This window comes from Pelobates fuscus, chromosome 11 (genome assembly GCF_036172605.1).
Source record: "Pelobates fuscus isolate aPelFus1 chromosome 11, aPelFus1.pri, whole genome shotgun sequence".
NCBI classification, from domain to species: domain Eukaryota; kingdom Metazoa; phylum Chordata; class Amphibia; order Anura; family Pelobatidae; genus Pelobates; species Pelobates fuscus.
Genome location: NC_086327.1, coordinates 53,910,657 through 53,936,522, shown reverse-complemented (window position 1 = coordinate 53,936,522; position 25,866 = coordinate 53,910,657). Strand labels below are relative to the sequence as shown.

Below are 25,866 nucleotides of genomic sequence, written 5' to 3'. Positions count from 1 at the left end.
AGCTGCTAGCTAATGGGAACCAATAGGTGAAGATAAGGACTATCCCGTAAGAGTTGAGGCCGTGCCAGTAGCCCTGTGTTTGAGAGAAGCCCTACCTACGATTTAGGCCATGTGGACTTGTACCATCTAAGCGTGGCAGGGTATAACCTCTTGTGGAAAAGTGATTAACCTGACCGAACACGTGCGATTACCTGCATTAAACCATAGCGAAAAAGGACTATAACAGGTGCCTGAAGAAACTGCCGTGACGTGAAACGAAGAATAGAATGCAAAACCGTGACCCACCGTAGGGAAATGTTTGCACAAGAGAGGAACCTGAAGAGGAGCTTTGACAAAATTTGAAGACGATATGTGTTCGTATAGCAAGTACCCTATAGCGGTTACTTGGTAGGCATGAGAACGTAAAGGATTGAACTACAGGATGCATGAGGTGTTACGCCTTGAATCTGAACATCCAGCATGACCGAAAGTAACTCCCGATGAGCTACTTAAGCTTACATAAAGAGAAGCGTGGATGACAACAAATGCGTGACGAATGAATTGACTGCGCATGGAGGACCCCGTGAATGTCGGGCGTGCAGACAAGTCCCTAATTAGCAGATAAGGATTGGAATAATATTAGTTTGGCCAAAAATGGAGGCGGAGTGATGCCTCGGTGTACGATATGAAACAGGTGGGAATTCCGTTCACCCGGTCCGATCAGATCGCTAAAGCTTGTCCTGCATAGCTCGCATAAGCGACGCCGACGTGAAAACTGAGTGATAGTATGAGTCGATAAACGGTAATTGAGAACACAGCATACCAAAGTGCCGCCAAAACGTTGTGAACAAATAAACGGTATATCCGTGATACATGAGTCCGGAAGCAGGCACTGTACGTCACGTCAGCGCCTGGAGGACCCGACGATGGTCCGATACGAGGCCAAATCTGTACGACGTGCAATGCGGAGGGCAACGTGAGACCCAACATACCAATTCGACTGAATAAAAGCAAGAGATGCCCGAAACACGTTGTTGGAGGAACCGCTGGTCTTGGAGTCTCCAAGCTTGGACTGGGCACGTAGTGTACGTGGTACCTAAGGATCGCCAGCGAGCGACAGGTTGGGGTAACATATATATGTATATGTAAATACATACAACCATATATACACAGGTATCCTCGAACAGCCAGCACTAAGCGTCTAGCAGACCCATTGCCCGTAAGAGATAACGTACGGAAAGCACCGGAGTAGCCGAGTACGACAGTTCTGAAATACCGTTTCGCATCAATGTAGGAGTATGTAACGCACGATCGAACCTAAGGCGGGAAAGAAAGCTCTAGGATACCTGAAGCGGTTAAGGGATCCAAAACATAGTGACTATGCTTGACGGGTCTGGGGTGTGCCGCCCCCCCCCCCCCCAGCTTACTAGGAGCGCGAGCGTGAGTGCGTGCGTGCTGGCTGACTAGCTAGTGCCGCAACGCGGCGAAACAATTACACTAGGTTGGTGACGGGTGAGGCCCTGCTAGTTGCCAAGCGGCTTGAGAGGCTCTATCTATGCGTTGGCGTGAGGGGGTAGCGTGGCCACTGAATGAGGTGGCGGGGTGACGGCCTCTCGGTGACAGTTAAACATAAGATAGAATGGGAGTGACAGGTGAGGCCCTCTCTATGCCACGAAGCGAGGCGACTAACTATGATTTGGCCCGAGGGGCGTAGTACCTCCGAGTATGAGGATGGGTGTTGGCCTCGCGGGACCACTAACCTATGGCGAAGAAGCCAGGGAGAACAACAACTAGTGGATACCTAGGAACCTAACAGCCAGCAGTTGCTAACTAAGAGGGAAGGTCGGGTAGAGAGAGAGGACACGCCACAGAGCGAAACGTGGGTAGCAATGAGTTAGGATCGTTCGTTCTGAGCGAAACTGGAGTGCCCAGTGAGTACGTGGGGTCCTGATGGTCGGGACGTAGGAACCGGAATGCGTGTATGATCGTATGTACGGCCCTCGGGGCTCGTGGTGCCAGACCGTGGCCTTGATTCGAAATGCAATACGGATAGACGTGTATATCTGTATTTACGTGTATATATATGCAGATCTTGTTCGTAGTATTGCTAAACGCGTACTTGCCGTAGCCGAGGCTCGCTCACCAGGACCGCAATGTGAAAGTAGATGCATTAGTCCAGTAACGTGTGTGCGTGTCTGCATAGGAGTACGCCGGGTCTTATGCGTAACGCAAAACCGCCGCACTGACTGAGGATGAATTAGGGCTGGCGTAGACAACGCTCCGTGTGCTGTGTACCTACCATGGCTTAAAAGACCCTCACAATGATGAGCAGGTTAAAGAAAGCCAGGATAGCCAAGTATCCGAAAATTCAGCCAGAACCAAACGAGCAGGCAAATTTCCGTAACCGCCAACGCGTGTCTCTGTATATCCGTACATCAGTGTTTATAACTGCGCATGTGTGCGTACGTGAACATCGGGGATAATGTATTAATATAATCACAGAAACAACATATTATAATTTTTTTTCTTTTTTTTTTTTTTTTTTGGGGTTTTCTTACAGGTGCTATTCACTGTGAGACTTATTGTATGTATACGTATATGTATATGTATGTATATATTTATTTGTGCGGCGTTCTCACATAACTACATGGAGGGACAGTTTACCATTTCCAGCGATGATTGGTATTCTGTAAAAGCAGTGTCCAGGGTTGTTGATCAGTTCAGTTGAAACAGAGATTTATTTCAGACTTGGCGAACTACAAACATAAATATAGCCTTTCACCTCTGTCAGTGCAACCAGCTTGTTATACTGCGCTACGGTCTATGTTGGAGCTACATAAGTGACAATGAGAAGCGGAATCTTTCTCTACCATCTAGCGAGTGTCCCAAACATTACAATTCGTCTGTCAACCCACCACAACTACTTGCCAAGTGAATGCACCCCTCACTGCATGTTATAACCGCTTTCGTTGTTTCTGGATTCATCTGATTAACATACACATATTTATTCATCGTGCTTTGTTTGCGAGACGCTGTAATTAACCTTGACCTTATTAAACCAAAGAAAAACAAAAATAAAAACACTTTTCTGGTCGACATTAAACACATGCAGCAATCGGCCTCTTCGATCAGCACGTGTAGTGATCAGAGTCTCCTGCTTCTCAAGAACGACAGTCAGAACTGCTCTGGCGTGCGGCCATATCTCAAATCAACCCAATGCGCATTAATTCACAGCAATTGCCACGGGCACGTTTGGCATATAAAAGTCATGGCCGAGAGCCACAGTTAGTTCAGTTCGAGTGATATTTGAGCCAGCATCAAAACGTATGCTAAGATTGCAATAAAACGCTCTATGAATAAAGGGACAGCATTCTCATGGAGATTCTATATATATATTTGACAAGGATAGTTGAAAACTCCGTAGAAGGTTTGTGGACCACGAGTTATGCGTACCGATGGAGCGGTTTTGGTCCAGCTCAGTCTCGGGGGATCTGAGCACTGTTAAACAAGGTCCGTGTCACTAGAGGTGAATGCTGCAGTCCATACCAATAAGAAAGCTCCGGTCACTAAGTGAAACAAAAACCTAAACTTCATATATATACACATTTGAGCAGCCGACGGGGTGAATTTGGCGGGGAGACGCAATGGGCCAGCGGAGCCGGTAAGTTAAACCATTTATTCCCTGTACAAAGCCCAGCCCGGGGACAGTATTGGTTGCAGCTGTAAGGCTAGCTAGAGAGAAGGAAATGTGTGCGGGAAGCTATACGGAGCATTACACGCCGTGGAATGACAATGCGAACGGAGCGTATGTGTAAAAGGAAGATGAATTCGAATGGACTCACGTTTTGGGCGAACCGCCGAACGGCCTCCGTGCGGATGAAAGATACTCACGAAAACCGGTGGGCTGAGTACGAGCGTCGCGGCAGATAGACGTCAGAGGTCTGTGAAAACGGAAATGAAAGCGAATTTCCGAAATCGTCGCAGACAGGTGAGTGGGGGGAACGCAGGGTTTAAATAGGCATGAAATCCCTCCCACAATTTCAGGCATAACGCCTTCTATATGTGTATATATGTAGAAAGGCCATTAGGCCTGAATTTGTGGGAGGAGTAAGTCCCCTACTTAAACACCCAGCCCCTACTCACCTCTGACGTTCGAGTTCAAGTGTTCCTTGTTCTACTTCTGGTTCGCGTGTGTCTTCAGGTTCGCGTCACTTCCGGTTCGGGCGTCTGATGTATTGGCTGCACGGCGGAAATCCTCAGTTTTTCGGCGGTCCGGTTTGCTTGCCAGCTAATCGTGAGTTAATTGCGTTATATTCCGGTCCCCACCACACCGCACTGTGGTCTCATCAAGGGGCCGGAACATATCGGAAAATTTTACTGGGGACCACCCACGGTCCCCCTCACGTCAGCATTTAGGTGGCTCTTTTGTACTCCCGCCTGGGGGGGTCTTACATCCCCCCTCCCCCTCTCTCTCAAGGTCTAATAAGCTTTCGGTACAAACCTTATTTTAAGCAGAAAATACATATAAATCAATTTGGGGAGTAATTCATGATGTTAAAGAAACTATACTTCATTCTATGTGGGAAAGGGATTCCAGTCAAGTTACTATAAAGCAAACATATCGACTACAAAAAACTTTCATTCATACTTTTCGTTGTATTAAATCACATACCCAGTTTTGGCCTGTCATTGCCACCTAGTGGTTTTTATGGTATTTTCTGTTTTATTCTGTATAAAATGTATTTTCCCTGCACCAAAACTATAGCAGCAGCTACTAACATACTTACTTGGAGGTGTTACCACGAAATAACTATTCACTTACTTGGAGGTGTTACCACGAAATAACTATTCAGGTGGGGATTATTCCACCTGAAATTCTCCAAACTAGAGCAGGTCGTTGCTCTAGTATATGTAAGTAGGATCATCTACTCTTACTACAATATTTTATATTTACGTACTATACCATGTGGCGTATTTTACTCTTGTTTTTCATATAACGAATACTTACACCTATAAACTCACCAACGATCTGGAACCTCAAGAAATCCATAGACGGGGATTATTCCGTCCAAGCTCTTAACACCGAGCTGATATAGCTCCTCAAAGTGTGAGTGTGAATATAACACCTTTGTTCTTGTGGAATTATATCGTTCATACATACTGTACCATTATTTGTATCTTTGTTTTTCCTTTTTTTAAAGTTACTCCGCTGGCCAGTATTTCTACTAAACGTATGTACAATTTCTGATCTTTAGCGCTGTTCACCTTTCTATTTTATCAGCGCTTGTAGATTGTTGCACATCTGCTCTATCTGCTTCAGGGCACACACTAAGACCATGTGCCTGGCCAGGATGTCTCCTAGCAAATGACTAACCGACGTTAATATCGACAACCTGGCTTTATACTTAAAAAATCATCCAAGTAAACATCTAGTGGAGTATTTGATAACCGGGTTTACCCAGGGCTTTCTCACGGGTCTCGTGGCCATTCCCTCAGGGACACTGGAATGCCCCAATCTCCTATCAGCCTGCTTAGACCCAGAGGCCACGGACGTTCTCCTCTCCACAGAAATAGCACAAGGTTTCATGATCAGCCCCTTCACCTCCTCACCGTTTTCCTCCTGGCGCACTAACCCTATTGGCATAGCTGTACACAAATATTCAAATAAAAAGCGCATGATTATTGATTTATCGGCACCGCACTCTTCTTTTGTTCCTAGCATCAACGCACTCATTCCCGCAGACGAATTCTCACTACAATACGTAAAAATAGACGACGCTATACAAACCATTATTTAAACTGGTAGCAACGCTTGGCTTAGTAAAACAGACATTACCAACGCATTCAAATTACTGCCCATGCACCCATCACTTTGGCACTTGCACGGTGTTAAATGGCAAAACAGGTACTATTTTTCCACGCGACTCACTTTTGGGTCCAGAAGCAGCCCTAAACTGTTTGATATTTTCGCAGAAACTCTATGCTGGCTGCTTCTGAACATTATTAGGTGTCACGCCGTCGTTCACTACTTGGATGACTTCCTCATCATAGAACCAAGCACACGCACACCCACCGATATCCTCAGCACCTCTGCACTTTTCTCCACCCTTGGGGTACCTTTGTCTCCCTCTCAAACAATTGGCCACACTACTAAACTTACTTTCTTGGGGATAGAGCTAGACTCTGGTACCTTCCGCGCCAGCCTTCCCCCTGAAAAACTGGTCCGCCTGAGAGGGGAAATAGATATGTTCATGCGGAATGATGTATGCACCAGGAAAGAACTTCAGTCCTTATTGGGGTCCCTGAATTTCGCGATGCGCATCGTTCCGCAGGGTGTCCAGGCTCCTTTGTCTGCTTTACGAGGTACCGGACGCCTGCCCAATCGCGTTGGACCAGCACTCCAAAGCTGACCTACTCATGTGGGGGAAGTTTTTGACTCAATGGAACGGTATCTCCATGTTTATTCACCCTCTCTCCGACTCCTCACCCTGCATTTACACTGACGCTGCAGCCAACACGGGTTTCGCAGCTATATTTGGTAATCACTGGTTTAGGGGTCACTGGCCAGCTGAGACGGATGCCTTGCCGGGGTTTAGAGAAACTTCAGCTCTGAAATTTACCCCATCGTGGCGGACGCACATAATTGGGGTCACCTCTGGTCCGGCAAGGCAGTAAAGTGTTATTCCGACAACTCGTCACCTTGCGATATCATTAATAAAGGGCGCTCTTCCTCTCTTACCATCATGCGACTGATTCGCAAGCTGACCTGGTTGGCAGTTCCAGTTCCACTTAATTTGCCTTCACATCCCGAGTATTCACAACACGGCTGCTGATGCTCTGTCTCGATCTCAATTTCAGGTGTTTTTCCAGGCACTCCCGTCAGCCCACCATTAACCATCCAGAACACCGAATTTTCACGAGTTAATCTTGGATTGAACGCAATTATGCACCATGCTAGGACTCTTACGCACCAAGCACTACTATCACCTACAGTAGGGCACTTACCATTTTCAATAAATTTACAGCTGAATTCGGATTACAAGGTGATTTCTCAACCCAAACTATGGTGGCTTTTGCCTCTTTTTTCCACTTACACTTAAAACTTTCCCACAACACAATTAAATTATACCTCACGGGGGTGCAGCATCACAGCCTCACAAATTTCCCTAACAACACCCCCTTTTTGTCATCATACCCCATCAAGAAAATCTTAAAGGGGATCTCTAAAGTGTCGGTTCCACCTATTACCACCAGACTACCTATAGATGGGCCTATCTTTAGATTACTTAGCAACCTCCTCGACGAATCCCCTTTTGATCCCAACACTAACCTGGTGATCAAATCTGCTATCTATTTAGCTTTTTATGGGTTCTTAAGACCTAGGGAATTTACCGTTATTTGTCAAGGAGATACCACTCACAGCCTTAAAACCTCACAACTCACTAAAGTAGACGACTATTACATTCTCACAATCCCATCTACCAAAACTAATCAGTCCCTACACCCCACTATCATTCCTCTCTTTTTAACAGACAATGCTTGGTGTCCAGTTAAGACACTAGACCTCTTACGGTCAACCCATAGCACGACCTTACCAGACTCACCACTCTTACAACTACAAGGGCACCCACTCACTACAGCAAAATTCACCACGCATGTTAGAACCTTATTGGGAAAATTGGGTTACAACCCAACTTCATTCTCCGGGCATTCCTTTCGCATAGGAGCCGCTTCATTAGCTTCTAGTACTAACACCCCGGTCCACATCATAAAGAGACTGGGTCGCTGGAAGTCCTCTATATACAATACGTATATTCCACAACCAGAAAGAGAACTTCGCCAAGCCTTCAGGAATTTAGTCATGTAAACAAATGCAATAAAGTGTGTTTTTTTCTAACTTCTTTTTGCCCTCTTTTATTAACAGGCCCACTCGGACGTTGGTTTCGGCACACCACAACCAACTTTTATCTCTGACATTATCCATTACATATTAAATTCCGAGCACAAGTAGAAAGGCCATTAGGCCTGAATTTGTGGGAGGAGTAAGTCCCCTACTTAAACACCCAGCCCCTACTCACCTCTGACGTTCAAGTTCAAGTGTTCCCCACCCACCAGCACCCTTAGAACATACAATTCTCCTTGGTGGGACCTCTTTTATTTACAGGCCCACTCGGACGTTGGTTTCGGCACACCACAACCAACTTTTATCTCTGACATTATCCATTACATATTAAATTCCGAGTGTGTGTATATATATTTCCTGGCCAAATCCATGGCAGCACAACAATGGGTTAGCTCCTCCCTATCCCTAATTAGACAGGAACAGAATTAAAATACCCCCCCCCCCCCACCATTACTCCCTCAGTCTTTTTGTTTCTGTCCTATCCCTATATAACATCTTTTCCTTTTTGGCTTACCTGAGGGTTTTTACCTTCGGCCCCAAGGGAGTTCAGCCTCTCTTCCTTGGGAAGTCTCCAGTACGTGGCCCTGCGCAAAAGAAAACCCCCTGGAGATGCTCCTTTAGTGACCGGGAGCCACTTACAGTGACCCTAGGGGTAGCAAGTTAAATTGGTAATAAGAACAATTCCCTGCAGTGACCAAGCGGTAGCAGGAAGTGGCAAAAGAACCTAATCTTCAGAAGATTCTTCTTATCTTTTACTTGGCATGCGCAGTAAGCAAATATACATATTTATAAGTATATGTAAAACTTTATGGCTGTCAGGTCCCCCCCCCCCTTCCACCTCTTAGTAAATGTTCCTCTTCTTTATGTTTTTCCCGGGTTTGGGCAGCCGCCATCTTGGTCGGCGTCCTGGGGTCGCTCTGCGCGCGCGCGAACTGCCGGCCGCGTCATGGGGACTTCCGCACATGCGCGGACCGGCGGGCGCATCATGCTGGCTTCCGCGCATGCGCGGACGCGGCAGGCACCTCATGCTATCTTCCGCGCATGCGCGGGGTACAGGTTACGCGCATGCGCATTGCGATCATTCGCAAAGCCGGTGACGTCATCAGTGACATCACACGCCTCCTTTAAAAAGGCGCCAAATCCAAACAAATTTACCTTTTTTAGGTTATCCTGGCATCTGGTAGTCCTTTCAGTGATATTGTTTCCAGTTTTGACTGTCAACTTCAGGCTTCTTTTTGCTGAACCTCAGGTAGTTTTTTTTATTTTTCCTCTTTAAGGCATATTCCTTTCTCTTTCATAATTTAATTTTTATACTGTTTAGTATAAATATCTAAATTCCTTCCTATATTACAGCAGGAAAAATGGAAAAGGATATATCATTCTCATCAGACTCTGAGGCATACATGCATTATTGCACACTATTTTCTGTCGATAGTATTTGGGAATTACACCAGAGTGTGAATCCATTTTTAACACCTCGCATCCTATTTAACCCCTTCACGCCATTACGACGTGCTATGCCGTCACGGTTTAAGTGGGCTTTAAAGCCGTTGTGACGGCATAGCACGCTGTAACGGCTTTAAGCCCTGGAGCGCCCGGTATACTTACCTTACCGGCGCTCCGCTTCGGGAGGACTGCCTCACAGCCCAGGCAGCCCCCCCACGGCAAATCAGGCCCCCGGGGGCCATGTGATCGCTCTCAAAGAGCGATCACATGGCCCCCTATAGCTGGCTGTGGCTCTGCCAGCAGGGGGACTGTCTAAAATATCAGACAGTCCCCCTGCTGGTGGGAAGTATAAAAAAAAAAAAAATTAGACATGTTTTAAAATAAATCAAATGTATTTATATATATATATATATTAATATATGTATATATATTATATATATAATATATATGTATATTATATATATTTAACGTCATACATAGTGTATTTTAATACTAATATAAGTACATATATTAGTATTAAAATACACTTAGAATGACGTTACATATATATAATATACATATATTATATATATAATAGATATATACACATATATTATATATATAAATAAGCATAATTACAATAATAAATAAATAAAATAATAAAATTAATAAATAAAATATTGAAACAAAATTTTATATAAACTGTATTTTGTTATTAATATATATATATTGGTAACAAAATACACTTAGAATGACATTCTATATATATCTATCTATATATAAAATGCAAATAACCGCAAATATATATATATAGATAAATACATATAATTACATAAAATATTACATTATTATACACGTAGAATTTAAATACCTATAAATGCATATGTATTTAAATTCTACGTGTATATTTAAGTTATCTTTTAACATAATTAGGTGATTTGATTAATTAAAATTTGATTGACATGCCTGACAACACAGGGAGAAAGTGCAGAGAATTTAATTCGCAAGCACTATATTTGACCCTGTAACTCTCCAAGACAACATAAAACCTGTACATGGGGGGTACTGTTTTACTCGGGAGACTTCGCTGAACTCAAATATTAGTGTTTCAAATTGGTAAATTGTATTACAACGATGATATTTTAAGTAAAAGTGAAGTTTTTTGCATTTTTTACAAACGAACGTCACTTTTATGGACTATATTATTGTTGTAATATGTTTTACTGTTTTAAAACACTAATATTTGTGTTTAGTGAAGTCTCCCGAGAATAACAGTACCCCCCATGTACAGGTTTCATGGTGTTTTGGAAAGTTAGAGAGTCACATATAAGGCTTGCATTTCATTTTTTTTACATTGAAATTTGCCAGATTGGTTATATTGCCTTTGAGAGCGTATGGTAGCCCAGGAATGAGAATTACCCCCATGATGGCATACCATTTGCAAAAGTAGACAACCTAAGGTATTGCAAGTGGGGTATGTCCAGTCTTTCTTAGTAGCCACTTAGTCACAAACACTGGCCAAATATTCGTTTTTTGCTTTTTTAACACAAAAACAAAAATGAACGCTAACTTTGGCCAGTGTTTGTGACTAAGTGGCTACTAAAAAAGACTAAACATGTACAATGGCCCTGGCCTGTTATTGGGGGGGCCTTTGCCGAACCGGAGTTCGGGAGTGCTAGAAAGTCACGCTTTTGGAACATACATAATCATGCTGGACCTCCCTAGAGCTGGTGACATGGGGCCAGACCTGATCAACCTGGCCACCCCGGAATGGGAGCTGGGGCAGGATTACCAACACCTGCTCAGCTCAATTCAGCCTCAATATATCCTGCAAGCAGAGCAGGAGAGCTGGGTGGCAGACCCAGCCCTACAGCTAGGGAGACCTGGCGGAGGTACCACCTGCTTCACCACCAGCTCTAGAAGTAGGGGATCTCATCAACTTGTCCTGGGAAGACCCCCAGTCGATAGATGGAGATGGGACCGTGGTCTCTCCACCAGCCCTACAGGGATGCAGGGCAGCTGGCCCAGACCCCAACTACAGCCGGAGTTACCGGGAGTAGGGACAGTCGGTCCTACTCCCCAGTGGCAGTTTACCTTACAGGGAGAGGAGACAAACGGTCTCTCTCCCCAGTGGCAGCCGGATATACAGACCTTACAGACTGGTCTTGTGAGGAACCCCAACTGGCAGGTGGAGATTGTTCCAAAATCTCTCCACCGGCTCTACAGGGATGCTGGGCAGCTGGCCCAGATCCCCAACCACAGCCTGAGGTACCAGGAGTAGGGACAGTTGGTCCTACTCCCCAGCGGCAGCCAGATATACCAGAAGAGGAGACACCTGGTCCCTCTTCCCAAATACAGGGGGACAGCACCCCTGACCCCAATGGTGCAGATGGGACGGTCTCTGTAACAGATCTACAGGGTTGCTGGACAGCCGTCTCAGATCCCCAACAGCCACAGCAGGAATACCAGAGGGAGGAGGTGGACGATTACTTCCCGCAGCAGCAAATTCCCAAACAGGTTATGGAGGTATTGACTGAGGCGGCGGTATCCACTGACCCCACCCCAGCAGAAGAGCTGGCACCTGGGCAGAGAACAGTGTGCCTTTGCCCTCCCCTTTCCCTTTGTCCAGGGCATGAAGACCCACATGCCACCCTAGCAGAAGCGCTGGCACTAGGGCAGAGCGCAGTTGGCCTCTGGCCTCCCCTTGTCCTCAGTCCAGGATCAGACGACCCTTCGACCTACCCAGCTGTAACGCTGGCTGTGGGGCAGAACACCGCTGGCATCTGCCCACCGGGTAACCCCAATTTCAAACCGGAGAGCAACAGAGAGTCCGGGAGCACCAGATGCCCACTTAAGTGCTGGGGACATACCGGACATAGACGGGCTACAGAAATCACCAGGTCAAGTAGTTGCTAATGGGTGGACTGCTTGACTAACCGACCGACAGTCTTACCTTTGGGGGGAGATATTTGGCGAAAGTAACCTCACCACTGGTTCTTGGAGGAGCATGTTTGCCAGCCTCTTGCCTCTGGACTATGGGCCATGCAAAACAGCTCACTGAACAGACGCACGAACCAGGGACCGCCCGGGAGTTTGTTAACACCTATTAACACCTTGGAACGGTTCTCACCGCAGTGTTCTAATTGTTCGTCTGGGTGGCTGAAATTTCTATAGACAACCATGAGGAAGCAGAATGTGGGTGCCAGGCGGTCTGTCACATCTGCCTGATGGCTTCTGCTGCTCTGCTACTCTGCCGGGCGCCACGTGGGGCAACCCTGAAGTGATCGCTCCAGGGAAGTGATCAGCAAGCGGTTCGGCAGTCAGGGGAGGTATTGCAGCATTCCTTGACATCGAGGCATCGATGCAATACCGTTAGAGCTGCTGAAACCGATGATGAATGCTTCCAGTGCTCACAACTCCTTTAAATATGAGAAGCCTTTTTTAATGTTTTATTTTTTTTTACAATATATAATATACTTTTAATTTGTTGTAGTTTGAAGACACATCACTGTGAGTATTATTGCTGCAGAACTCTGTTAAATACCAAGATTCACCAACAATAGTGAGCACCTAGAAAAGAGGGACAGTCAGGGCCCGCGCGTCCATAAGGCGGCACAGGCAGCCGCCTTAGGGCGCACGGGCTCTGGGGGTGCAAGATTTCAGTGACCGGCAGGAGGAAAGCTCTCCCTCCTGCCAGGCCACCATCTCGGCCCCCGGCGCGGCGGGCGGCAGTGCTGAGATCAGACGCGGCGAGGGAGCTCTAATCTCACTGCTCTGCTCCCTCACGCCCTGTCTGCTGATACCGCGGGAGCCGGAATATGACGTCATATTCCGGCTCCCGCGGCATCACTAGACAGCGTACGAGGGAGCAGAGCGGTGAGATTAGAGCTCCCTCGCCGCGTCTGATCTCAGTACTGCTGCCCGCCGCCCAGCAGCCCCACTGGACCCCAGGGAATGATTATCATCCACACCAGCTCTCCAGGTAGGGAGGCTGGGTGGAAAATGTTTATTTCTAAAATAATTAGTGAATGTATGTGATGTGTCTGTGAGTGACAGTGTGTGTGTCTGTGAGTGACAGTGTGTGTGTCTGTGAGTGATAGAGTGTGTCTGAGTGACAGTGTGTGTGTCTGTGAGTGACAGTGTGTGTCTGTGAGTGACAGCGTGTGCGTCTGTGAGTGACAGCGTGTGTGTCTGTGAGTGACAGTGTGTGCCTTTGTGAGTGACAATGTGTGTGCGTCTGTGAGTGACAATGTGTGTGCGTCTGTGAGTGACAGAGTGTGTGTGAGTGAGTGCGTCTGTGTGTGTGCATGTGAGTGTATGAGTGTGTCTGTCAGTGTATGATGAGTGTGTTTGTCAGTGTATGAGTGTGTGTCTGTCAAATCAGTGAGAGTATGTTTGTCATTGAGTCTGTGTGTGACTATCAGTGTGTCTGTCAATGAGTGTCAATAAGTCTGTGTCTGTCAGTGACGTCTGTGTGTTTGTGATTGAGTGTGTGACTGTCAGTGTGTACAGAGTGTAGCGGAGTGGAGCGCGGTACAGGAGCTTCTGTTTCCTGTACCTGGCCAGACTGACAGGAGGTGCTCACAGAGAGAGCACTCCCTGTCAGTTCGGCCGGGTACAGAAAACTGAAGCTCCTTTAGGGGATCTGCTTCGCTAGGCAATGCAACAATAGAGGTAGGAGGCACACCAGGAAGGGGAGTGTGACCACTAAACGGGTGTGGGGTGCACCAAGGGACAGGGAGGGAATGGGAGAGAAACACCAAGAGACAGGGAAAAGCGGGGGGAGGGGAGAAGAACACTAAGGGACAGGGAAGGGACCACTAATGGTCGGGGAGGGGAGAGGAGCTGGTTAAGGAGCACATAGGTGAAGATGTTTTTTTTTTTGGGGGGGGGGCGGAAAAATTCATCTTTGCCTATGTACCTAAAAATCCAAGCACCGGCCCTGGGGACAGTACAGCGCTGTATCTTCCACTCGGCTGGCAATGCATTTGCCTTAGTGACACTTTCAGGGTGGTGGCAAAAAATGCCTGACATGCGCTGAATATTGAGGAGGGTGGTGAGGGAGCACACTCCCCTGAGCTCTCCCTGCTTAGCTCTCTAGCGTACACCGCAGTGATGCAGGTGCTGGAATATGACGTCACTCCGGCATCACTGAGAGGGGCGCGAGAGAGCTGAGCAGGAAGATCACTGCTCCCTCAACACCCACCTCCACTGTGCCTACCAGCCCAACTGCCCACCTGTCTGCTGATCTGCAGCCAGCCCCACTGGACCCCAGTGAAGAATCCACTCTAGCACTCCCAAAGGTAGGGAGGCTGGGTGGATTGAACTTTAAAAAAAAATCAACAGAATTGGGAGTGTTAGTGTGTGTGTCTGTTATTGATTGTGTTAGTGTGTGTGTGTTAGTGTGTGTCTGTTAGTGAGTGGGTTAGTGTGTGTAAATGTGTGTTAGTGTGTATGTGTCTGTTAGTAAATGTGTGTTAGTGTGTGAGTATGTTCGTGTGTGTGTCTGTTAGTGAGTGTGTATGTGTCTATCAGAGAGTGTGTGTGTCTGTCACAGAGAGTGTATATGTTTTTGTCAGTGAGTGTGTATTTGTGTTTGTCAGTGTGTGTGTTTGTCAGTGTGTGTATGCGTGTCTGTCACTGAGAGTGTGTATCTACCAGTGAATGCGTATGTCTTTCATTGTGTGTCTGTCAGTGAATGTGTGTGTTTGACACTGAGTGCGTGTGTGTCTGACACTGAGTGTCTATATGTCTGTCAGTGAGTGAGTATGTGTGTTTGTCAGTGTGTATCTGTCAATTAGTATATGTGTGTCTCAGTGTGTGTGTTTCTGACACTGAGTGAATGTGTATGCATTTCTGTCAATGTGTGTGTGTGTCTGTCAGTGAGTGTACATGCATGTCTGTCAGTGAATTCATGTCTGTCGGTGTGTATGTGTGTCTGTTGGTGAATGTGCATGTCTGTCAATGTGTATGTGTGTCTGGTGAATGTGAGTGTGTGTGTGTGTAACTGTGAGTGAGTGTAACAGTCAATGAGTGAGTGTGAAAGTCTGTGAATATGTATATTTCAGTGAAAGTGTGTGTTGGTTAAACATTGTGTGTGACAATGACTGTGTATCTGTCAGTGAATGGATGTCAGTGCATGCATCAATTTGGCATGTGCCTGTCAGGAAGAAACATTTGGACGGGGAAAGGGGCGTGCCCGAGTTTTGTCATGCCTAGGGCAGCACAAAACCAGAATACACCACTGGGACAATAGGATTGAAAAGGACAAAGGGTTTTTGGTTTGTTGCATCACAATGCCTCTACGTCATCTGGCATTATCTCTCTCTAACATAGAGCTCCATTCTCATTGAGTGTGGAATGTAGCCATGTGGGTGATTTTTTTAGTTGCATTGGGTTTTATTTTCATTTTTATATTGGATTTTTCTCTTTTTCTGTTACCTGTTTATAACTTGCAAGTCATAAACATATGTCTCAAAAAGATAGGATAGCACAAAATAGAGAGCCACATAGCCATGGAAAAAATCTATGCCAGCCCCATAAGTCATTGCGCCATGTATTGTCACAAGTAATACGTACGGCTATGACTTGCCACCCTAGATGATTGAGTAATTTATAAATACATATTATTTATATACATATAAAATAGATGTTCTCACCCCTCCTGGGTGGTATGTTTATTCGTCATTCTCGGGTCGTCTACCAGAGGCCTGGGAGTTTGAGGGTTCTGTGCAGAACTTAGCCCTGTCATTCTCAACTACCCTTTGTTGTATCTCTCATGTGGACTTAGGCAGGTCCAATCCATATTCTGTGCAGATGTTTCGGTACACAATCCCAGCAACCTGGTTGTGTCTCTCCGTGTATGCTGTTCCTGCTAACATCTTGCATCCGGCTACTAGGTGCTGGACTGTTTCAGAGGCCTCTTTGCACAGAGAACCCGAGAATGAGGAATAAACATACCACCCAGGAGGGGTAAGAAAATCAATATAGATAGAGGAGGCATAGATCTACCATTCTTGGAATTACCACAAGCAAGACATAATAGAAAATATATGAGTCTTTCTTTTCATACATTTGTTGGATATTATTGGGAGTCATAATGGAAATGTCTATAAAATACACAAGATAAATAAAACAAATATAGTTAAAACATAATTCTAATGCATAATATTCATATGAAATTAATATTTATTTTTTATATTCACTACTAGATAATGACAGGCACATTCTTATATAAAGGGATAAAATTTGTCTCTAATGTACACACCGAGGAATCCCTCAACTATGCAGAAAATGAATTTGCTGTACAAGATGATGATATCTTCAATATTACGTACCCTAAATCAGGTAATACACTGAATATTATTAAGTTAATCTTGTCTTACTTTTGTCTTTTTGAGCATGCTTTAGTTTGAAATTGGAACATGCTTAGAGATGCACTTGTCTTTCTCATGTAGGAACCAACTGGATGATAGAGATTTTAAATTTGATCAAGTACAAAGGAAATGCTGAGTTGAGCAATCAAGTACCTATTTATGTACGATCACCGTGGTATGAGATAGCAAACTCTAGAGAGCAAATAGCGGCCTTGACTCGTCCTAGGATAATCACATCACATCTGGCACACCAACTGTTTGCAAAGTCATTCTTCAAATCGAAGGCTAAAGTGAGTACAATAATTAAAATTGAGTTTCATACTTGGGAGCTGTTTGTGCAAGTCAATGCAGTAATATATACAATGAGACAGTATACATATTGATTTATGAGACTAATCTTAGCTACAAATTAGACCACTGGAATCTAAGGTACATATACTGTCAGATCCACATCCCACATGCCCCTAGACAGAAGTATTCCAGGAGGTTACCTGTTCCTGCAATCAAATAACTATTTAATATAACATCAGCTCTTTGATATGACATCATGTAAAGGCACAATGTAACTTTCACTAGGGAACCCTAACACACAGAAAGGACAGAGTAGAGAGAATTGCAATACCAATACTTAGAATGGTCCGGTTATGCAAAAAGGGATAGTCAAAACATGAGCTGAGGCCAAGGCAAACAGAGAGACAGAATAACGAGAGTCAAAGACAAATATCAGTAACCAGGAAATCAAAATAAGTGCAATGCTCAATGGTAAACCAAAGACCACAACACGGCACTGAGACAAGGGAGAGGTTAGCTTATATACACACAAGGTGTGTCCAATTGGCTAACCTAAAATTAGTGTTAACCACAACACGTGGGAGGAGTTTCTTCCCTCCCTTGTGGTCTCTGAGGTCATCACTGTGTTACGGGTCACATGACCGGGTGCAGCACACATATATGTCTGTAGACAGGGACCAGATGACACTGCTCGCAATTACGAGGTAAGCAAGGTCGCCGCAAGCGACACGGGGGCAGGTAACCTGACACACATGAAATGTGATATCACAAGCTTGTATGTGGTAGATTAAGGAAAGTGTTGGCAAGAGCTGGCCTTCTCCGGTTCATTTAAACATTTTGGCCCAAGTTTCATCTGCCTAATGTTATATATTATTTTGTATTACTCTCAGCATGTTAAGAAGCTCATATAGACCATGCCAGGAAAATATTTTCTTCGGTGGAATTCCTACTATATCATGTTATGCCTTTTTATTAGGTTCCCTCTATGTATGTAGACATGGGTAACATAGAGTAGTCTACTGATCCTTTGCTGTGTTAATTTATCCACTATGGTATCTGTTGCACAATTATTTAAAAGATAATAACCCAGCAGATGTTTCAGGTAATTCTCAAACATTACATGTGAAAACCAAAAACAATCCCAGATTTTTTTAGGTTTACCTTTTTGCTACTTTCTTTTCCATATTTATAGTTATTTATTTATCTAAATATTATTACCAAGCTACTAGTTTGTGGATGATGCATGATATGAAGTCGCTTTATATGAATTTGTAGTAGTCAACACCGGAAGAGCTGTTGGGTTGGTAGCACACTTGTGACATTTATTGACTAAGAGTGTCAGCTAAATATTATCAGCTGTTCATTGCTTGTACTAGCATGGCTGAAAAAGAGTGTAACCTCTGCCTTAGTCATAGCTCCAATGGGAGCTACACAGTGAGCCACCAAGGAGCCTCATTCAGTATTAAAGTACTTGAGAATATTTAAAAAAAAATTATGCAGGAATGGAGCCTGGGGACTCCAAGCACAATAACCACTCTGTATCTAAACAACACCTATGAGGTCACTCACCAATCCCTGCACAGCAATTCAAACAATATACATATGCAAAAGTGTCAGTGTGCTCTGTGGACCACATTTAAATAATCATAAAAAAAATACTTATTTATAAAAGTGATAGTACATAAGATGTTAATTGATCTATAAAAAAACAAAGAAATAAAACCTAATGTGATCTATAGCATATATGAGGATAAGATCCAGATTTATATACGCAGCATATGGTGCACTTAAAGAGTGAAATGAAGTTGGAGGTCTAGAGTTGGCGGGATGAATAAAAATCCAATTTATTAAAGACTTATTTATCAGATAAAGAAAATAAAGAATATAGAGAGCCACTAATTTAAAGGAGGAGCAGCTATGTGCTTCAAAAGTCCATTCTCCTGTTGGTCGGATAATCCACATAATGTGCTTCAAGAATAGTCTTCCTTATGTGTGATATGCTTTTTGTTTGTCCCTCTTTTTTTATAGTGGGACACTGCCAGACCAGTTGGAACTTGTTGCTATGGTTTAACCCCATGGCGATTTGACTGTGTTTGTGGTATCTGAGCGCTGTTCGTATATAGTGAGCGCTCAGATCCAAGCTATCTGGGGATGTGGGGGTTCTGTTAAGTATAATAGGAATTGTGTATTTTTATGTGTTTTTTACTGTTGTTGTGAATAGAGCTATTTTCTGTATGCTGGAGGTATTTGCTTACCACACCCAAGCCATGCTTGCAGACGGTCACAAAGGGACTTCCAACTAACTTTTGACCCACTGGACCAATTTGTATGATTTTGACGTATGTTTGTATGTGGAGTACCGTATATACTCGAGTATAAGCCGGGTTTTTCAGCACATTTTTTGTGCTGAAAAACCCCAACTCGGCTTTTACTCGAGTCAGTGTCTGTATTATGGCAATTTGCATTTTGCAATTTGCATATATTTTTTTTCGTCCCTCCTCCCTGCTTGATACATGACAGGGAGGGGGGCTCTCCTTCCCTGGGGGTCCAGTGGCATTGGTAGTTCAGTGGGGGGAGGGGAGGGCTGCAGAGCGTTTACTTACCTCTCCTGTAGCTCCTGTCAGCTCTCTCCTCCTCCGCGCCGGTCCGTTCAGCACCTCTGTCAGCTCCCAGTGTAAGTCTCGCGAGAGCCGCGGGGTCATAGTGCGGCTCTCGCAAGACTTACACTGGGAGCTGACACTGGGAGTTGATTAAAGGAACACTATAGTGTCAGGATACAAACATATATTCCTCACACCATAGTTGTGAAAACGCTATTCACCCTGGCTTTATGTGACAATAACTATGCTCCTTCCCTTTCATGACACTTTTAAAAAGGGGCCAAGCATGGATGTCATTACAATTATGCCCCCCTGGAAAAATTCCTGTGGACGCCCATGGATATTTTATTTATATATATATATATATATATATAGTAATATATATATATATATACACACATAATTACACAAATAATTGCATAAATATACACGTAGACATCCAATAAATAAATATGTGTATATATATTTAAATTCTACGTGCATATTTATGTAACATAATTAAGTAATTTTATTCATTGCAATTTGAGGGACCTGCCTGACCGAGGCCGAAAGTCCAGAGAATTGTATTTGCTAGCACTGTATTTAACCCTGTAACTTTCCATGACACCCTAAAACCTGTACATGGGAGTACTGTTTTACTTTGGAGACTTCACTGAACACAAATATTAGTGTTTCAAAACAGTAAAACAGATCACAGCGATGATATTGTCAGTGAAAGTGAAGTCTTTTGCATTTTTCACAAACAGCACTTTCAATGATGATATCATTGTTGTGATATGTTTTACTGTTTTCAAACACTAATATTTGTGTTCAGCAAAGTCTCCTGAGTATAACAGTACCCCCAGTCAGGGCCGGATTAACATAGGGCCTAATGGAGCTACTGCTCCAGGCCCAGGCCCATGGAATAGGCCCATTAAAAAAAAATATATATATATATATATATATATATACCGTATATACTCGAGTATAAGCCGACCCGAATATAAGCCGAGGCCCCTAATTTTACCCCAAAAAACTGGGAAAACTTATTGACTCGAGTATAAGACTAGGGTGGGAAATGCAGCAGCTACTGGTAAATTTCTAAATAAAATTAGATCCTAAAAAATATATATTAATTGAATATTTATTTACAGTGTGTGTTTAATGAATGCAGTGTGTGTGTATGAGTGCAGCGTGTATGTGTGCAGTGTGTGTATGTGTGCAGTGTGTGTATGTGTGCAGTGTGTGTATGAATGCAGTGTGTGTGTGTATGAATGCAGTGTGTGTGTATGAATGCAGTGTGTGTGTATGAATGCAGTGTGTGTGTATGAATGCAGTGTGTGTGTATAAATGCAGTGTGTGTATGAATGCAGTGTGTATGAATGCAGTGTGTGTATGAATGCAGTGTGTGTATGAATGCAGTGTGTATGAATGCAGTGTGTGTATGAATGCAGTGTGTATGAGTGCAGTGTGTGTGTATGAGTGCAGTGTGTGTGTATGAGTGCAGTGTGTATGAGTGCAGTGTGTATGAGTGCAGTGTGTATGAGTGCAGTGTGTGTATGAGTGCAGTGTGTGTATGAATGCAGTGTGTGTATGAATGCAGTGTGTGTATGAATGCAGTGTGTGTATGAATGCAGTGTGTATGAATGCAGTGTGTATGAATGCAGTGTGTCTATGAATGCAGTGTGTCTATGAATGCAGTGTGTCTATGAATGCAGTGTGTCTATGAATGCAGTGTGTATGAATGCAGTGTGTGTATGAATGCAGTGTGTGTATGAATGCAGTGTGTCTATGAATGCAGTGTGTGTGTGTGTGTGATGCAGAGCCTTGGTGGGGGGTGGGCAATTTTATTATTATTTTTTAAATTATGTTAATGTTCAAAAAAATATTTTTATTATTATATCTTCTTATTATTTTTTTTATTTAATTTCATTATTTTATTATTTTTAAAATTTTATTATTATATTTTTTCGTCCCCCCTCCCTGCTTGATACATGGCAGGGAGGGGGGCTCTCCTTCCCTGGTGGTCCAGCATTGGTAGTTCAGTGGGGGGCTGTGGGGGCTGTGAGAGAGTTTACTTACCTCTCCTGCAGCTCCTGTCAGCTCTCTCCTCCTCTGCGCCGTCCGTTCAGCTCTTCTGCCAGCTCACAGTGTAAGTCTCGCGAGAGCCGCGGCTCTCGCGAGATTTACACTGGGAGCTGACCGAGGTGCTGAACGGACGGCGCGCAGGAGGAGAGAGCTGACAGGAGCTGCAGGAGAGGTAAGTAAACTCTCTCACAGCCCCCACAGCCCCTGTCTGTATTATGGCAATGCAAATTGCCATAATACAGACTATTGACTCGAGTATAAGCCGCGGCTCTCGCGAGATTTACACTGGGAGCTGACCGAGGTGCTGAACGGACGGCGCGCAGGAGGAGAGAGCTGACAGGAGCTGCAGGAGAGGTAAGTAAACTCTCTCACAGCCCCCACAGCCCCTGTCTGTATTATGGCAATGCAAATTGCCATATTACAGACTATTGACTCGAGTATAAGCCGAGTTGGGGGTTTTCAGCACAAAAAATGTGCTGAAAAACTCGGCTTATACTCGAGTATATACGGTATATATATATTCTTTTTTTTTTAACACACTACTATTAGGTTTGCCACCTGACTGGTATTATTTTAGTGGCACAGCCAGTATTTGAGGCTGCCTGGCCGTGCCAGTATTGCAGTAATACCGGCAATACAAATGCAGGTATTTTTCTCAGTATAAACGGAGATTACTCTGCAATACCAGCACCTGCCAGTTGGGGTCACTGTGCGTGGAGAGAGATAGGAAGTTACAGCGCATCTCTGCCTCTCTCTACTACTCACTGATCCGTGGGGGAGCAGCTACACAGCTTTGAGAGTCCAGACAGCAGCTCTACAGCTCAGGTAAGGGAGGGATGGGGGAGAGGCAGCAGGGAGACATGGGGACACTGAGACACTAAGGGACACATGGGGACACAGACACTAGGGGACACTGGGAAACCTGGGGACACTGAGATACTTGGGGACACTGGAAAACATAGGGACACTGAGACACTAGGGGACACTGTGAGACATGAGGATGCTGAGACACATGGGGACGCTGTGAGACATAGGGACATTGGGAGACACTGAGACATTGGGACACGGAAACACTAGGGACACGGTCCCATGTCTCCCAGTGTCCCCATGTCTCCCAGCCAGTGGCCCCAAGCCTCCCAGTGTCTGTGTCCTCATGTCTCCCAGTGTCCCCATGTCTATGTCCACAAGTGCCACCATGTCTCCCAGTATCCCTAGTGTCTGTGTCCCCTAGTCTCCCAGTGTCCCCTAGTCTCCCAGTGTCCACTAGTCTCCCACTGTCTGTGTTTCCATGTCTCTTAGTGTCCCTAGTGTCTCAGTGTCCCCTAGTCTCCTAGTGTCTGTGTCTCCATTTCTCCCAGTGTCCCCAAATGCCTGTGTCTCCATGTCTCCCAGTGTCCCCATGTCTGTATTCACAAGTGCCCCCATGTCTCCCAGTGTTCCCGGGTCTCTGTGTTCCCATGTCTCACTGTGTCCCCTAGTATCCTAGTGACATGGGGACACACTGAGACATGGGGACACTGGGAGAAATTGGGACATTGGGAGACTAGGGAACTGGGCGACATGGGGACACTGACACTGTGATACATGGGGACACACTGAGAAATGGGGAGACTTGCGAGACTGAGACACTGGGAGACAGGGAGACACTGGGAGCAATTTATCTATACAGCAGAATCAAACTGTGAGTAGTTTGTTGGTGATTTGACTGAATTTTCTCTTATGTCACTCCTTGTGATTTACATCATGTGATGTCACTCATCACTAATTAATTAAACAAAGGCTGGTATTTTTTTCCCAAGAAAGTTGGCAACCCTAACTACTCTTCACATACTCTTGCTTAAAGGAACACAATCATGTATTTCTGACCCTATTATGTGAAAACCACCTTCTAGCCCCCCCGGCCCTCTCTTGCCTCCCTAAATATAGTAAAATCTTACTTGTATTCAAGTCTGCAGCTGCTGGCTCTGCCTCTGAACTGACTCTGTCTGCTGACATAATCAGAAGTGGTGGTCTGAGCAAATTACAATGCTTCCCCATAGGATTGGCTGAGACTGTCAACTAGGTAGATCAGGGGCAGAGCCAGCACAAGTCAAACATAGCCCAGGCCAATAAGCATCTCCTCATAAAGATAAATTGAATCAATGCATCTCTATGAGGCAAGTTCAGTGTCTGCATGCAGTACTGCCCCAGGAAGCACCTCTAGCAGCCATCTAAGGAGTGGCCAGTTGAGTTATTTTCTCTGAAAAGACAGTGTTTACTGCAAAAAGTCGGAAAGGAATGATTCTACTTACCAGAACAAATACAATAAGTGGTAGTTGTTCTGGGGACTATAGTGTCTCTTTAAGTTTGGAAGCTTAAGAGGGATGTATGTCAACAAAACCTGTATGGAATGGCTGACAATAAAATTAGTTTAGGTAATGCAGACTTTGGTTTCTCTAACACTGTGGCATGTCCCCTTTCATCTACACTCACTACATACACTACACTCACTACATATACCTTTACTCTGTCCCAGACTATATACCAGGAACTTCTGCCTGCTAGTAAGATGATAAGGAGACAAGTGGACATGTGAGTGCTCGGGAACAGTCCTTAGAAAGCGTGGAGTAGGAGCATCATTTGATGCATTTATGTCAACTTCAGGGTGCTGCCTGCATAGTTTGCCCTTAGTTGGACAGCTTATATGATTGGTAGGCAGCCTGACATGCATTCATGCCAGGCTGGCCTTCCAATTCTTTGGACAAACATGCCCCCTTTTTGGGCATGTTCATCCCTTTTGGCAGGCCTGGTCACGTGATTCGCATCAGTGGCACACCCTTTTACCCTGCCTATTGACTTCCTGCTTCACTGGACACTGCTGTTAGGGGGTATGGATTTACTTGAAAGATGAAAGCATAAATGAGAGAGAGTATGTGTTTTCGTATAGCTGCATCCTTTCCCTCCAACACCATCTCCATCAGATACATGACGCTTGGGTGTTGTTTCAGTGTTTTTGGTCGATAAGATTCTTTAATTCGGCTCATCATAATTGTCAGCTCCAGGCCCACTGGGCCCTGCCCCCAGTGTACAGGTTTTATAGTGTTTTTGAAGTTACAGGGTCAAATATAAGGCTTGATTTTCCGTTTACTTACATTGAAATTTGCCAGATTGGTTATGTTGCATTTGAGAACGTATGGTAGCCCAGTAATGAGAATTACCTTCATGATGGCATACCATTTACAAAAGAAGACATCCCAAGGTTTTGTAAATGGGGTATGTTCAGTCTTTTTTAGTAACCACTTAGTCACAAACACTGGCCAAAGTTCATAATTGTGCATAATTGTTTTTTTGCATTTTTAACACACAAATATAAATGCAAACTTTGGCCAGTGTTGTGACTAAGTGGCTACTAAAAAAGACTGGATATACCCCATATTGAATACCCTGGGTTGTCTACTTTAAAAAAATATGTACATATGAGGTGTAATTCAGAGATTTAGGACAGATAAGTGTTACAATGTCACTGTTGATAAGTGTTAAAAATATACATTTTGAAACAGCAATGCCCTACTTGTACTTATAGCCCTATAACTTGCAAAAAAAGCTAAGAACATGTTAACATTGGGTATTTCTAAACTCAGGACAAAATTTAGAAACTATTTAGCATGGGTGTTTTTGGGTGATTGTAGATGCGTAACAGATTTTGGGGGTCAAAGTGTGCTTTTAAAAAGTGTGCTTTTAAAAAAATGTCTTCATATTTTATAATTTTTTTGTGATCGATTATATGATATGATGACAATAATGGTATCTTTAGAATGACCATTTAATGAGGAGAAAAACTGTATATAATATGGGTGGGTACAGTAAATGAGTAAGAGTATAATTACAGCTAAACACAAACACAGCAGAAATTAAAAAACACCACTGATACTTAACAGTAAGAAAATTGAAAATGGTCTTTCACTAAGGGGTTAAAGCACAATCTTTCAATAAAAGGGACAGCGATTAAAATAGAAGCAGAGAACAAAAGAGAGAATATAAACATAATTTATTAAAAACACATATATAGCGTATTTACTCTAATCTAATGCGCACCTTTTTTTGGAAAATAACGTTTCCAAAACTTAAATTCACATTTGATTCGATGGCTCATTACATTTGGGGCAAATTAAAAATGATCTGGCGAATTGCATATCGGCGAATTAGAATTGCTGAATTCAAACACATTTAACACTAAAGTTTAAAC

General features: G+C 44.2%; 1 protein-coding gene across 1 annotated transcript in view; it reads left to right on the top strand.

The window, feature by feature from the left end:
- The window catches only part of LOC134577323 (sulfotransferase 2B1-like), a 104,817-nt gene that overhangs the window by 48,117 nt on the left and 30,834 nt on the right, over positions 1-25,866 (top strand). Inside the window, exons 2-3 of the mRNA XM_063436027.1 lie at positions 16,519-16,654; positions 16,765-16,973. Of these exons, the coding sequence (XP_063292097.1) occupies positions 16,522-16,654; positions 16,765-16,973 (342 nt within the window). The 5' untranslated portion in view covers positions 16,519-16,521. The remainder of the gene's footprint in view (positions 1-16,518; positions 16,655-16,764; positions 16,974-25,866) is intronic.